At 45.1% G+C, this 14,447-nt stretch overlaps 1 protein-coding gene across 2 annotated transcripts in view; it reads left to right on the plus strand.

Annotated features, from left to right (window-relative positions):
• LOC144177836 (5'-nucleotidase domain-containing protein 1-like) overlaps positions 1-14,447 on the plus strand; it is a 41,047-nt gene that overhangs the window by 15,629 nt on the left and 10,971 nt on the right. For both annotated transcript variants that reach the window (XM_077705418.1, XM_077705417.1), the window contains one exon: positions 12,468-12,782. In XM_077705418.1, coding sequence (XP_077561544.1) covers positions 12,468-12,782 — 315 coding nt within the window. The remainder of the gene's footprint in view (positions 1-12,467; positions 12,783-14,447) is intronic.

Here is a 14,447-nt window from a genome sequence, read left to right on the forward strand (position 1 = left end):
TCTGGTGTCGATTCTTACTAGAACACTCCGTCCTGACAGTCTCCAACAGGCTTGATATTGTTCCTTTTCGGAAATTTTAGGTGTCGCTGCAGTGTAGGAGGCTCGTAGTGCTGAAATCTCTTCATTGCGCGGCAGATGCTTGGTGAAAGCTCGCTGGGCACGATTTCAGCACATTTCAGCACGATTTCAGCGCATGCAAGCAAGGCTACGATAGCAGAAATGATAACAAACTGCAAGTGAAAGTTCGAGCAGATAAGTGATAATCAGAATGTCAACAAGCATCTATGTTTGTGCCAAAAACATCCAACAATCATCAACAAGCATCTACCACCAAGTTTGGTTTTCAACTCCGAGCAGATTTTTTCGCATCACTTGCTTACCCTGAATTTTGGGCTGACCGTAATCATTGACGAGGTGTTTTTATGTTACATGGGGACTAATTGGTGCCTCTAGTGATGCAAACCACGCGCTTTATTCCATTGAACCATCCATAATTTGCACATTTTGAAATGGAGGTTGGGCTTCACCACAAGGCACGGGAACCACGCGTGCTAACGTTTTCTTTTATATCTGACAAATTGTTCCGCGCAACTCAGTTTTTTTCCTAGGGCTGATTTTTGAAATGCTTGCCTACAAAACGTATATTTTAAATTTTTTTTCTACTAGTACTGGTGGTTTGTTATACGCAACTTTCTTGTTTTCGTTTTCTCTGACGCGTGGACAAAAATTTTGAATTTGATCATTTTTTTTTGCAATTATTGTTTGTGAAAACGTTATTAAAACTGGTGTTGTTGGAAAGGGTGTTGAATGCTTCCATTTTATGTCACTGCAATATGTGCCTAACCAATGTGTATTGCACACAAAAAATGTTTCCTTAGGGCCCTAAAGTCGGTCAATTTACTGTGGTAATGAAAGAGTTAACATGCAGTTGGGTCATTGCTAAAGGTTGAAATTTCGGACGTTGGTGAATTGGGTGCAGATAAGGTACTCGTTTTTGGGCTTTATAACTTTACTAAAACCTAGTGCTGCATTGTAGGGAACAAATAGAGTTTAATGCTGTTTTTGAGACATTCTGGTTTTATTTCTGTTGTTTGGTTGATTGAAGGGTTTAACGTGCCGAAGCAACGCAGGCGATGAGGCGCGCCGTAGTGAAGGGCTCCGGATTAATTTTGACCAGCTGAGGGGGATCTTTAACGTGCGCCGAAATCTCGTACACGCGGGCGTTTTATTCTTTTCGCCTCCATCAGAAGAGTGGCCGCCACGGCCGGGAATCGAACCCGCGACCTCGTGCTCAGCAGCGCAACGCCTTAGCCACTGAGCCACTTTATTTCTGTTGTTGAGAAAGTAATACTTTACCTGTCAACACACGGGGGAGCTGAACACATTTCACGGTGGCAAAAACAACAACAAAAAAAAGCTTTGAAATTGAGAGTTGCATTTGTGACAACCCTGGCAAGCATCACTGAGACCACTTGTTGGCTGAGTCATGACTGAGAGCTGCTCTAGATTATAAGTAAGAGTGACGTTAGTGGGTTATTTTCTCCTGCCTGGTGTGAAGGTGCTTTCTCATCAGATTTGAAACATGCAGTTGTGTTTCGAAAATTCCCCACAAGCACATACACAGTCAAAACTCGTTTCGAAAAAACTTTTCATGGCCATTCAGTGGCACGAAAAGAAGTTTTAAAATTGCAAAACAATTTCCGGCGATGTTTTTATTGCTGTGCGTTCAGGATCGCTTCCGCGATTTGTGCATTCAGGACACTTTTGTTCTTCCTACTGATAGTGCTGTCGTATTTCAACAGCACGGTTCTGTGGCAAAAAAATGTTGCTGTTTGGGGCAATCTTTTATGGAGGGTTGCCACCTGCCCGGTTTTTGACCGGCCCGACCGGTTTTTGACCGGCCCGACCGGTTTTTTTTTAGACAGTGGACCGGTTGCCGGTCCGTACCTGAAGCCGGCCATCATTGGCCGGTTTCTTAGCCATTGTGCCGCGATTATTATTGTTTTGGCGTTTTGTAAGCGTCAATTCAGCTACTACGAGGGTAAGGACATGTTGACAAGCTGCGTAAAGACACGTGAGCGAAGAAAATACTTCTTTTAGTACGTATTTCCAGAAAATCGCGTTAAGATTTCCTTTTCAGAAAATCTCAGTCATTTTCTGCACAAACTTGGTTGATTTCTCTCTAGGAAAGTGCTACAATAACCGAAATTGCACGTAAAAAAAAAAAAAAAAAAAAGACATGTCGTCTGTGTGTTTCTCAACACAAATACAACCTTCCATATACAACCACCCCCCCTCCCCCCCCAAACCAGAGGACAGTTTTTTTTCCTTTTCTTTCCTTTTTTCTGTTTTTTTTTTCCGGTAAAGGTGGGAGCCTTAATTTTCATGGCTTAAGCTGGATTGTATAGACGTCACTGAAAGTGTAAACATGAGTTGCTATCGGGATTTAAAATGGAAACAGAAAATTCTAGTTGTAAGATGTATTGATATTTCCTTGATTAAAGCTACAGTGCTGTCTATAAAATCCAGTTGCTCTCTGTTCAAAGAAGCTGAGAGACACACTTTGAACGGCTAGCTCAGAGCGAGCCAATTTTTTGTCTTTGATTTAAAAAAATTTTTACTAGCAGTTAGCGCAGGTTTCAAGATGGGTGAAAATTTTTACTAGCAGTTAGCAGAGGTTTCAAGATGGGTAAAAATTTTTACTAGCAGTTAGCGCAGGTTTCAAGATGGGTGAAAATTTTTACTAGCAGTTAGCGGAGGTTTCAAGATGGGTAAAAATTTTTACTAGCAGTTAGCGCAGGTTTCAAGATTGGTGAATTTTTTGTCTTTTATCAGTCGAAAGTGAGGCAAAAGCTAAAGGCTATGGCCTCCCATAGGCTCTTGCTTGTTGTTAAAATGCCAAGTGAAGCCCCCCTAAAATAGTATCGGTGTAACGGGGTAATTAAGTGGTGAACGGCAATTCTTTGGGCAGTACTTTTGCATCCCTGGCGGGGGGGTCTTGAGTTTTTTTTTTTTTTTACTTATTAGAATACAAGGGCTGTGACGACGCAGATTCCACCAATTGCAGGCGTTGTTCAAAGGAGCGCCTTTTGGACAAGTTTGAATAATAGTACAAATTCTTTTTTGGGGTCATTTTTGCACCAGTTGCAGCGTCAGTTTGTTGAACAGCCAAAATTTCGAAATTTTGTGTTGTTTTCAACCAGCTGTGGGCTGGAGGGGTGTTTTCACTGAGATGTGGCTTGGCTGAATTTCCACTTCAAGCCAGTGATCCCCTTTGTCAGTTTCGTAGAGGAGCCTACTTTTTTAGCGTGGGTGCGAGTGGTTTTTGAATGTGCACTAGTGCGAGGCAGGGACAAAAACAGTGAAGACGGGAGAGAGACCAGTGTGGCAGCGTTGTGTGTGCTGTCTGTGTTTCTCCTGTGTTCTTTTCTTGGCTTGTGGTGCGTGTAATACCACTTTTACCTGCACGTGGGGCATGCACTCTGTGAGAGTAAGTTGTGTGTTAGCTGTGCTTTGTTTCTGTAGGTGGCTGTATAACGACGAGTAGTGAAACAGATGAGGAGGTTATTTTCCAATCAATTCTCGTCCCGTTTTTTTTACGGGCGAGTTTCACGTGTGGTGGAGGATGTGTTCTATGGAATAGACTGTGGTGGTGCACTGCTCATGCGTTGGCCTCCTGCTGGTGGCTGGAGGGTGCGGACTGTCACACGTACACACGCATTGCCGGGAAGAAGTTGAGGAGGATAAGGGGGGAGGGAGGGAAGGAGAGAGAGAGAGAGAGAGAGAGAGAGAGAGAGAGAGATTAACGCTTAAAGGAGCCATGAAGACAAAATACAAGTTGGGTTTATTAGAAAGACTGCTTAGTCCCGATAACAATGATACCAATATCGTCGCAATCTTCGAACATATAATGGAGATGTTGAAGAAAACGTGTGAAGCAGTCGCGACCCCCTAGCCAATTTCCCGCAACTTTTCTATGACGTCGCGGAACCTTGTTTGTGCGATTGGCGCCGCCTAACTGAGCTGTCGCGACGACACATGACTGGACGTCTGTAATGGGGCCTCTAGTTCCATTTGACCCCATCACTCGAATGCTAACGTGCAGTTAACGCACTGAAAATTATGTTTTATTCTTGGCCCGTATATGTCATTCTTGCTCACAACACGTCACTGTGGTGCAAAATTTGAAGGTTTTTAAATACTTCTTGCTTTTCCTTCGTTAAAAAAACATCTTTTGTGGCTGTAATGGAGCTGAGTGAGATACTGAATCCTAGTTCTTTCGAATTAAACGAAGTTGTATTTTCTCTTCATGGCTCCTTTCACGTCCAAGTAGGGCAACTTGGGCATATGGCGATGAAGGTGCCATCTGCCCAACACAAAAGTTGTCCACTTTAAGAGTTTGGATTATAACGTCGCACAGAGGTTCACAGAGACTCTCCCAGGAGGGAGTACGGCATGGATAGTGTGGCAAGACACATTCCTGGCTGTAGACATCACACAGACTAGTGGCCTGTGTTGGCATCGGCACACAGTGTCATGGAGGGTTGGGAGATGCGCATAGTTTTGATAGGCTTCTCGCGAGTTGGATATATCGTTGAACGCAAACACTAATATAGCAAATTATTGGCTGTGGTGAACTAAATACAAACTTTGGTTGTTTGTGCACCATTTCAGTGACACGTGTTCTTTTTATAATCAAACTAAAAACTGTGAGAGCTGTGTAATATTGGCTGCAACAAAGAAATATTTTGCTGATGCGAGACTCAAAACGCAAAAGTTGGCCTTAAAGAAAGCAATATGAAAAATAATGAAATGTCACTAATGGGTTGGTTTCAATCATGTGAAAAAATTACAGAAAGTCTCGTCGTTCAGCCACATTTGGTTGGTTTCATTTCATGTTCATGTGTTCCGGTCCATTTGGTTCGAAATGTCCCACTGAGGTAGGTACGGATTACCGTGTTTATAGTGCATTCAAAGGCTAAAATAATGTGCTTTTTAATCTACGATTTTTGCTCAAGCAAGATTGCAGATTTCTAAGAGCTGGTTTTTACCTTACTGTTACAACGAATATTGCATATAAGAAACTAATATACTGCAGTGATACTGCTTTGGTATAACGAGGTCAACTGTAGTATCTATTCTGTTGTCGAAGGCTGAGTGCTGATGACACCAGTTATACTAGCACAATTTTCCACTTTTGCCGGTGTCTACTCATGTGGGGCAAATTCTGATGTCTGGTACTACCCTCATGGCCTGTCAAAGTGCATTTGAGTCGTTACATTTGGGGGACTTTTTTCATCTTTGATTAATTCAGACATAAAGATGCTTTGTATCGTAGGGACTTCCTGATTAATTTGTTTTTCGAGTAGCACCAAAGTGACGGGACCTTTGCATTTGTTTGTGCGTGGAAACTCAGCAATGGTAGCCCGTTTACCATGTAGACAAAATACAGCTTTTTTCAGTTTGAATGAACTAGCGTTTCTAAGCTCACACAGCTCCATTGCAGCTACAAAAACACGTTTTCAGCCGAAAAAGTACACGAAATATTGAAAAACTTCGAAATTTCGCGGCACAGTGACGCAGTGTGGGCAGGTGTGGTGTAATTTGGCAGCACTACAAAACGTTGTTATAACATTGTTATAACCGAACTGCATGTTTTTTGTTTGCGTGGTATGATCAAATGTCATGTTTCTTTGTGGTGGCCTGGGTTGGCAGCTGCCAATCACGGAAACAAGATTCCGTGACATCATACAGAAATCGGTGAAAAACAGGCTAAGGAGTTGCCACTGCTTCATCTTTTTTCCCTTATATATCCGTAGTTCGCGATAAAACTGAGGTCATTGTTGTTGGGACAGAGCAGTACTTTCAGTGAATGAAACCCGTGTTTTATCTTTCATCATCATCATCATCAGCTTATCTACGCCCACTGCAGGGCAAAGGCCTCTCCCATTATTCTCCAATTACCTCGGTCCTGTGCCAACTGTGACCAATTTATCCCCGCAAACTTGTTGATCTCATCTGCCCATCTAACTTTCTGCCGCCCCTGCCACGCTTGCCTTCTCTAGGGATCCACTCTGTTACCATTAATGACCAGCGGTTATCTTGCCTTCGCATTACATGCCCTGGCCACGTCCATTTCTTCTTAATTTCTACTAATATGTCCTTAACACGTGTTTGTTCTCTGACCCGCTCCGCTCTCTTCTTGTCCCTCAATGTTACACCTATCATCTTCCGCTCCATTGCCCACTGAGTCGTTCTCAATTTAACATGAACCCTCTTAGTGAGCCCCCAAGTTTCTGCCCCGTAGGTGAGTACCGGTAAGATGCGGCTGTCACACACTTTCTTCTTAAGGGACAATGGTAGGCTGCCATTCATTATCTGAGAATGTCTGCCGTATGCACTGCACCCCATTCTTATCCTTCTAATTATCTCAGCCTCATGGTTGGGATCCGGGGTCACTACTTCTACCTTTATCATTATCTGTATGGCCCCTTTAATGGGCTGGCCCAACAGTGACCTTGATGTGTGGTGGCAGGTTGGTTTTTCGTTGGCATTTTGCGGCCGCAATGGGCAGTTCTGATTTTTGTACAGTGCACGTCACTCTCTGTGCCCTTGCGTATTGTTGAGGGACAGGCAGAGCTGCTTGCAGCACATCTTGTATTCATAAGTCTCGCTCTCAATCTCAATTCTTTGCTCAGTCCCCTGAACATTCACTGGAGGGTCGACCTACATTCTGGTTTATGGCCGCTTGTTGCTAATTCGTGCCCATCATGCCTGGTTGGTTTTGTGCGGGTGGAGCTTTGTGACCTGGACCTGTCTCCTCTGTTTGGAAGTCGTCGGAGTGGTGGACCCCATTCTGCCTTGGTTGGTGTGGTGGCCAGCAGTGCCATTGGCTTCTGAGGTTGCGGGTTGTTTGTGGTGGTTCCACTGGCATTGGTGCGGCTTGCATTTCAACAGCAGAACTGTTCAACCTAGAGCTTGGTCCAGTGGCGTTCGCAAAAGAAATACTAAAGCCCCAACCACATGGAGTGATTTTGCAAGCGACTTGGGGAGCGACACGACTAGCGACGAACTACTTTTCGCCGCGGACCAAGTTGCTCATCGAATCGCTCGGTTCTGGGTCGCCAGAAACAGTCGCTCGCCTCCCGGAAGTGGCCTCAGCGACCAGCCAATAGGAGAGCCCCTACGTAAGCACGCAACCTCCGGTTTTGGAAGAGAACGAGGGGGAAGATTTTGCAAATCCACGCGGATGGCGTTTGCGGTGCAGCGGCAAAGAAAGCCTTGCGTGGCAAAGCTTGTGTACTCGCTGAAGCAGAAGCAAGAAGGCTCCCGCACACACTGGGTGAGACCCGTGTGTGCGGTTGTTTCAGTTGTTGCTCCCAATAAAAAATATTGTTTCAGTTGTTGCTCCTAAACAATACCGGGCCTCAAAGGGTTAGACGGGGAAGCCCTGAGTGGTTCAGAGGCAGGCGACGTAAGCGGGCTTGGCCATTAAGTGGGCAGACTGGTCTGAGAGCTTTTTTTTTATTTACTAACCAATTTCAATGAAACTGCACAGCATTACGCAGTTTTCTGTGCTGATTTCAAACTTGCAATTAGATTTTTTGCAAGTTGATTATTTTTTGAGATAATGTACAATAAATTGTCATTATTCTGGGTCATAATTAGAAAAGAACCAGTCCATACACAATGGCTATTACCCCATGGCGAGGCAGACAAATGACTAGAAAAATGCAACGTTGGAAGAACTTTTTTGATTGAGATATTTTAGCACGAAAGTGTTTTATTCCCGGATACACGAAGATTTCTTGTGTCCGTGACATCATATCCGTCACGGAAGTGACGCCAGTGCAACGTAGCAAGCGGCCTGTAAAGGGTGCACCCCTGAACACCCAACGAGTCTTCTTGCGGGGAAGCGACCTTTAGTACTAAAGAATACGTTATACGTAAGGTTGTTCGTTTTGGGGTTTTATATTTTAACACGAAAGTGTTTTATGCCGGGATACACCCAGATTTCACTGACGTCATATCCGTCATGGAAATGACGCCAGTACACCTTTGCCGAAGCAACCTGCCAGTAGGACGTTGCTCGCCAAGCACACCCACACCCACAGCCGCTGACCCGCAAATCATGCTGAGCTGCAGATTTCGCTGCACATTTCACTTTCGTGTTTTACTGACTCCTATGACAGAGGAATCAGCCACAGTTTTTTTTTTTTTTTTTTTGTCATTTTACAACACACTGAACTTCACTTCTCTCGCGCTCTACCAGAAATGGCTCACAGGCGGTGTCAATTCAACAGAATAATAATTTTCCAAATCCTCCACTTGAAAAATTTGTTTCCAACATTGTATTCTCCGCACATTTAAGTATCCGAAGCAAAAAAAAATTACGGTTGTACCTGCTCTCGGTGCCGAGATATCCGAGGGCAAAATGCTAGCTTCGCATTGCAAGAAAAGTGTCGTTTCACCATCGAATTCTGCGCGAAGTGAGCTGTAAAGTGCACTTTAAAATGCTATTTACAATAAAATATGGTGCCTTTTGATGAGGAAATTTGCAGACTGATAGAAAAATGGCCGTGGTTGTCGCAAATGCCATTTCCCAGAAAACGATTTTTTTAGCGTTTTTTGGCCCCAAAGACCCATCTGCTCCCTTAAAAGGGCCCAAAATAGGCTTCTAAAGGTCGCCATTTCAATCGCGCAGTCGCTAGAGTACCTCTTCACGACAACGTATATCAAATATTACACCTCTGCGTAAAGCAGGGGCCGCACAAACACGAAAAAAAAGATTTCACTTTCTCTCCTGGCTCACCAACCATACCTTGACGCCACACTGCCGTGCTCTGACGCAGTTCTTTCTGGCTCTGACACGCCTCTATGACGCACGAGACACTGCCCGGTGCGGTGCCGCGAACACGAACCACAGCGACAGCGCTCACCGTGCAACCGGAATCTGGTGGGCGGAGCATGCGCGAAGAGTGCTAGAAAAAAAAGCGCGCGCAGGGCTTAGCGCAGCCAATGACTGCACGTACATCCAGGAGGGTGATGGATTGCCCTGTTTCTCTCGGTGGTCTCGCGCCGGGTCGATGACGTCGTGGCTTCCACAGTGCTTCGGAGGAGCTACTAGAGGAGGAGAGCCCCAGGCCTTACGGGTGGCCCCTTTTAATGAGCGATAACTCGGCTAATACTTAACGCATTTAAACAATTTTTGCGGGATGACGTTCCTTGGATAGTACTCCAGTGACTGCACGCAAAATCGCAACATTCGGCAGCCTATTTAGGGCCCCTTTAATGTTGCCCTAGGGTGACAGTCTTGGGTTGCCGCTCGCTGTACGAGGAACGTGCATAGCCTTGCTGTTTCTGCTCCCTCTCTCCTCTGACCTGCTGTCAGCGTGGGGAGAGGCTAGGTCGACCCCAGCTCTGCTGTTTCTCCAGCCTTGCACCAGTAGCGCAAGCTGCACCGATTTTTTTCGGAGGAGGTGGGATGCGGCTTTTGTCCTGTGGCCAGACAGTTTGAGTTGATGGCCTCGTCCGTTGGCGAGAGTGTCCCTACTGTATGATTTTATAACCACGATTCGGGTGTTCCTTTTGGCTAGGCTAGAGCTGTCTTTTCTGTGTCCCATCTTGAGACGTAAACTGCATTTCTAGCATGGCCATAAGGCTGACACCAGAGTTGTCCAAAATAGTAAATTGTTCTCGGAGCTTGTAAACTGTTGGAGGGGGCAGATGATCATAACTTGCGGGGTTGTAGGTCAGCTACTACCTCGTACAGTTCAGTTTCACTGTCGATGGTGGCGATGACTGCCATGTGCACAGAAACTCAGTACTGCTCGAGTTTAAGAAGGTTGGCCTGTCAGATGCAGGCTGCCAGCTCTTCTTGGTGTCTTCTGGCTATGCCTTGGTCGTCATTGATTTTTGGTGCCTGAAATTTCGTTCCAATGAAACTGGCCTACCTGTCGGCCGACGTGGTGGTTCCGGCACTTTCCAAAGTGGGGATTTGCTGTGGGGCTAGTTGGTGCCCAGCTGCTCACAGAATGCAGCGCTAAAACTGAACGCAGACACACGCTGCACGTTTGTCGGTCTCCCTAACTGCGTGTCTGTTCTGTTTTAGCACTATATTTTGCGAGGAACGGAGAGGTTTTCGTACGGGTGCCTAGATGCCAGCGTTGCGAAGTGGCTCCTCTTGTCGTGATTATTTCAGTTTGAACGTCGTTCTGTTGTTCTAGAGAAAATACTGGGACAATGCTATGGAGAACAGGGAAGATTAATACATAAAACAAAGTGCTCTTGGAAGTGACGGGACTTTGTGAGGTGAAAACTACCCTTTTTTCTGTGGGCCCCGCTCCTGCAGCACTAATGAAATGCAAAAATAAAGTGCCGGTGATTTTGTGTTCGTTCTCGTAGATTGGTTGACGAGTAGAAGAAAAATCTTTTGTGTTAGTCGACTAAATGGCACTGTTACACCGTGCACTAAATAACTTCACTTAAAGGAGCCATGACGAGAAAATAAAACTTTGTTTAATTTGAAAGAACTAGGATTCAGTATCTCACTCAGCTCCATTACAGCCCCAAAAGATGTTTTTTTAACGAAAAAAAAAAGCAAGAAGTATATAAGAACTTTCAAATTTTGCGCCACAGTCACGTGTTATGAGTGAGAATGACGTCATACGGGCCAACGATAAAACATAATTTTCAGTGCGTTAACTGCACGTTGGCATTCAAGTGATGCGGTCAAATGGAACTATAGTTCAATTTCAGACGTCCAGTCATGTGCCGTCGCGACAGGTCAGTTAGGCGGCCGCCAATCGCACAAACAAGGTTCCGTGACGTCATAGAAAAGTTGCGGGAAATTGGCTAGGTTGGTCACGTTTTCTTCAATATCTCCATTATTTGTTCGAAGATTGCGATGATATTGGTATCATTTTTATTGGGACTAAGCAGTCTTTCTAATGAACCCAACTCGTATTTTGTCTTCATGGCTCCTTTAATATTTTAAAAGTAAAATTTCTGCAAGTAGCCTAGCCTTTCTTCTTTTTATCCGTGATGGAGGGGAAATACGAGATTGGCTGGATGTATGGAAATTTCGGCATGCATTATTAGTGTTCCCCTAATGGTGTCACGTAATCTTTAGCTGTTCGCTTTGGCAGGTAAAGTAATTACCTTCGAGTTTGTACAGGAATCGAACTCGTGGCTCTGGAGTAGCAGTCGAGGCTGTTACCAGGACACTGCATTGATTCCTCAGTATTCGGCCTTTAACTGTGAACTATGTAATTACAAAAAGTAGCTGGAGTTAGGTGTTGTAATGTTACAGTCGGAACAGCTAATTTTTGTGTAGTTTGTTTCTGGATAGTTTTGCTAAACTTTGAGTTACAGCCGCTTGGCTGGTGGCCATGAATTGACAAGCGACGGGTTTTCTGTAATGTTTGCAGCTTCTCTGCGAACAAACTAATAATGACAAGTAAATGAAACTTGGCGTAATGATAGAGCTGTCCCAGCAGCCAATTCCAAGTTGGTTTCTTCCAGGACGCTATCATATTTATTCGAATATAAGGCAAGGTTTTTTTTTCCGAAATCTGTAGTCTCAAAGTCATGCGCCGCCTTATATTCGACGCTGCCGATTTTTTTTACTCTCCAAACTGCACCGTCGCCTTATAATCGTGAGAGCCTTACAATCGAATAAATGCGGTACATTAGATTGAGAACTACATAGCATTTGCAAGAAGCTGGCAATGATGATTTCTTCATGCGAACGCAACGTCTAGATGGACGAACATTAACCACTGCTGGAGCTGTATGTAGCTTTGCTGTACAAGCAGGAAGAAAATATTTGTGGCACTGTACCGAGTTACTTATTTTATTTTTATTTATTCACAATATGCCTAAAGGCCCCCCATGAGGAGGTATTGCATAGGAGGGTTACATAGCACATATGTTGTAGTAGCGCAATTAAAGGAAGGGTAAAAAAAAGAAAACGAAAAAGCATATGCAAAAACTGTGGTTGTTGCCTCTGTCACAGGAATCGGTAAAACACGAAAGTAAAATGGGCAGCGAAATCTGCAGCTGAGCATGATTTGCGGGTCGGCGGCTGTCTTGTGGGTGTGCTTGGCGAGCGACGTCCTGCTGGCGGGTCGCTTCGGCAAAGCTGTACTAGCATCACTTCCGTGACGGATATGGCGTCAGTGAAATCTTGGTGTATCCTGGCATAAAGCACTTTTGTGTTAAAATATAAAACCCGAGAACGAACAACTCCAACGTACGTACTCTTTGGTTCTAAAGGTTGCTTCCCTGCAAGAAGACCCTGCGTGCAGGGGTGCACCCTTTACAGGCCGCTTGCTTCGTTGTACTGGCGTCACTTCCGCGATGGACATGACGTCACTCAAATGTTTGTGTATCCCGGAATGAAACACTTTTGTGTTAACGAAAAGAAGTGGTCCGTGTGAAAAGGTCCGTTCCATGCTTGTCTGCAGGCCCCGTTGGATCATCTATGGGCGGACCTGATCGAGGGCATCATGGGCTTCTACCGGCTTGATGGACCCCGCGCCCGAACCCTTCTCAACTCGCCCGGTGAGCTGATCCATCGGTGCCCGGACTCGGTGGTCTCCTGGATCCGGAAGCTGAAGGAGTCCGGCACGCGGACTTTCCTGCTCACGGGCTGCGACCACCACCTGGCCGCGCCCCTGGCCGCTTACGTCCTCGGCACGAACTGGCGGGAGCTCTTTGACCTGGTGCTGGTGGACGCCCGCAAGCCGGCCTTCTTCACAAACTCCTCCATACCCTTCAAGGTGGGTCCCTCTGTGCACCCGCGACGCTAATTGCGGCCAGGAACGCCAAGTGAAGTCGTCAACTTCACCGTTCCTTTTGTGTTTACTGCAGGACGAAGGCCTCTGCTATGTCCCTACGGGCATTCCCCTTTTGCAATGCCCTAGAGTGCTTGAAAACAGGTGAAGGGGGGGACACTGGTCTTCTTTTAATTTTCAAGTAAATCCTGTGAAACTCACCAATCTTGCACCGTTTCCCCCACTGATTTCAAACATGCGATTATTTTTTCAGCTGGTCAATTATTTTCCAAGATAATTAGAGATAAGTAGCCATTTTTGGAGGAACAATGGACGAAACAGTGTTGGTCGCAAAACTGTAATCTTTCTATTTTTCTGATACATGAACCCCTATGAGTGCAATAATCGAAGCAGTTTTTTGATGCATCGTTTGGAACTGATTTTACTGCTCTTTAAGCTGCGGTGTTTGAAATGGGCACTTAAAATGGTTCCTTTCCACTGGTGCCAAAAAGGTTTTATGAGCTGTAACATTAGTTCCAAGCGGTGCATCAAAAAACCGCTTCTCTTATTGCACTCATAGGGGTTCATAGTATTGGAAAATATAAAGATTACAGTTTTATGCCCAACACTGTTTTGTCTATTGTTTGACCAAAAATGGCTAATTATCTCAAATTATCTTGCGAAATAATTGGCCAGCTGAAAAAATAGCCATATTTGAAATCAGTGGGGAAAAAGCTGCAAGACTGGTGAGTTTCACAGAGCTTACTTGAAAATGAAAAGAAGTTTGTTTAAGACCATTTGTTTTACCCCATTAAGGGGGACTCGCGTGATCACATTCTTACGGTGGTTACTAATTCATGACCGGCGGGCTTAAAAACTATCATGCACCAATACGAAAACCTTCACAAATGCATAAAAATGTTCCTAACAGCCTAGTTTTCTTCATTTAGAAAGATATGACTTCTCAGTAATAAACATGCAGCGAGTTTTAGTTTATCTAGTTATCACTAGATGGCGCTACCTGTCTAGCAAGCAACAGTTATATTTCTTTGTTTCAGTACAGAAGTGACCTACAGTTAAACCTCGATGTAACAAAGTTGGTAAAATTCTAATTTACTTCGTTGCATTGAAATTTTGCTACATTGAAATCCGCACTTATAATGAAGTGTTCACCCGTTTCCTGCGAAAGAAAACGTGGCGCGCATACACGGCCGGCTCACTGTTTCTGTTTCTGTGGGAGCTTAATCGTCTACGCGGGCATGAGTGTGAACCGCACGGAGCGTTTTTGTCCTGCAAAAACGCGCCCCGCAAGCCACAGGCACACTGACGCAGCCGCGGAGACCACCCTATCGATGTGGGCAGCTCCAGCGACCGCTTCTAACCACTCACTGAAACGCAACTCCAGGGAACAAACGAAGGGGACATACGAGAAAAAAAAGCGGATATTGTTGGCGAAATTTTCACTGCAAAACATCATACGTGCCGCTTACGAAAGCGCCCATCAAATATCCTCCACGGCGGTAAGCCTAATCGTCTAGCCAGCCGGCATCTCCGAGCTCTTCGAAGCTCCTGCCATATGGTGCGCGCCTCCCCATTGATGAAACTGGTCAGGCTCCTCCTTGATTGATTGATTGTAGGGTTTAACGCGCCGACGCAACGCAGGCAATGAGG

This window comes from Haemaphysalis longicornis, unplaced genomic scaffold, assembly GCF_048455015.1.
Source record: "Haemaphysalis longicornis isolate Haplotype H1 unplaced genomic scaffold, Haemaphysalis longicornis Haplotype H1 scaffold_32, whole genome shotgun sequence".
Classification (NCBI taxonomy): Eukaryota; Metazoa; Arthropoda; class Arachnida; order Ixodida; family Ixodidae; genus Haemaphysalis; species Haemaphysalis longicornis.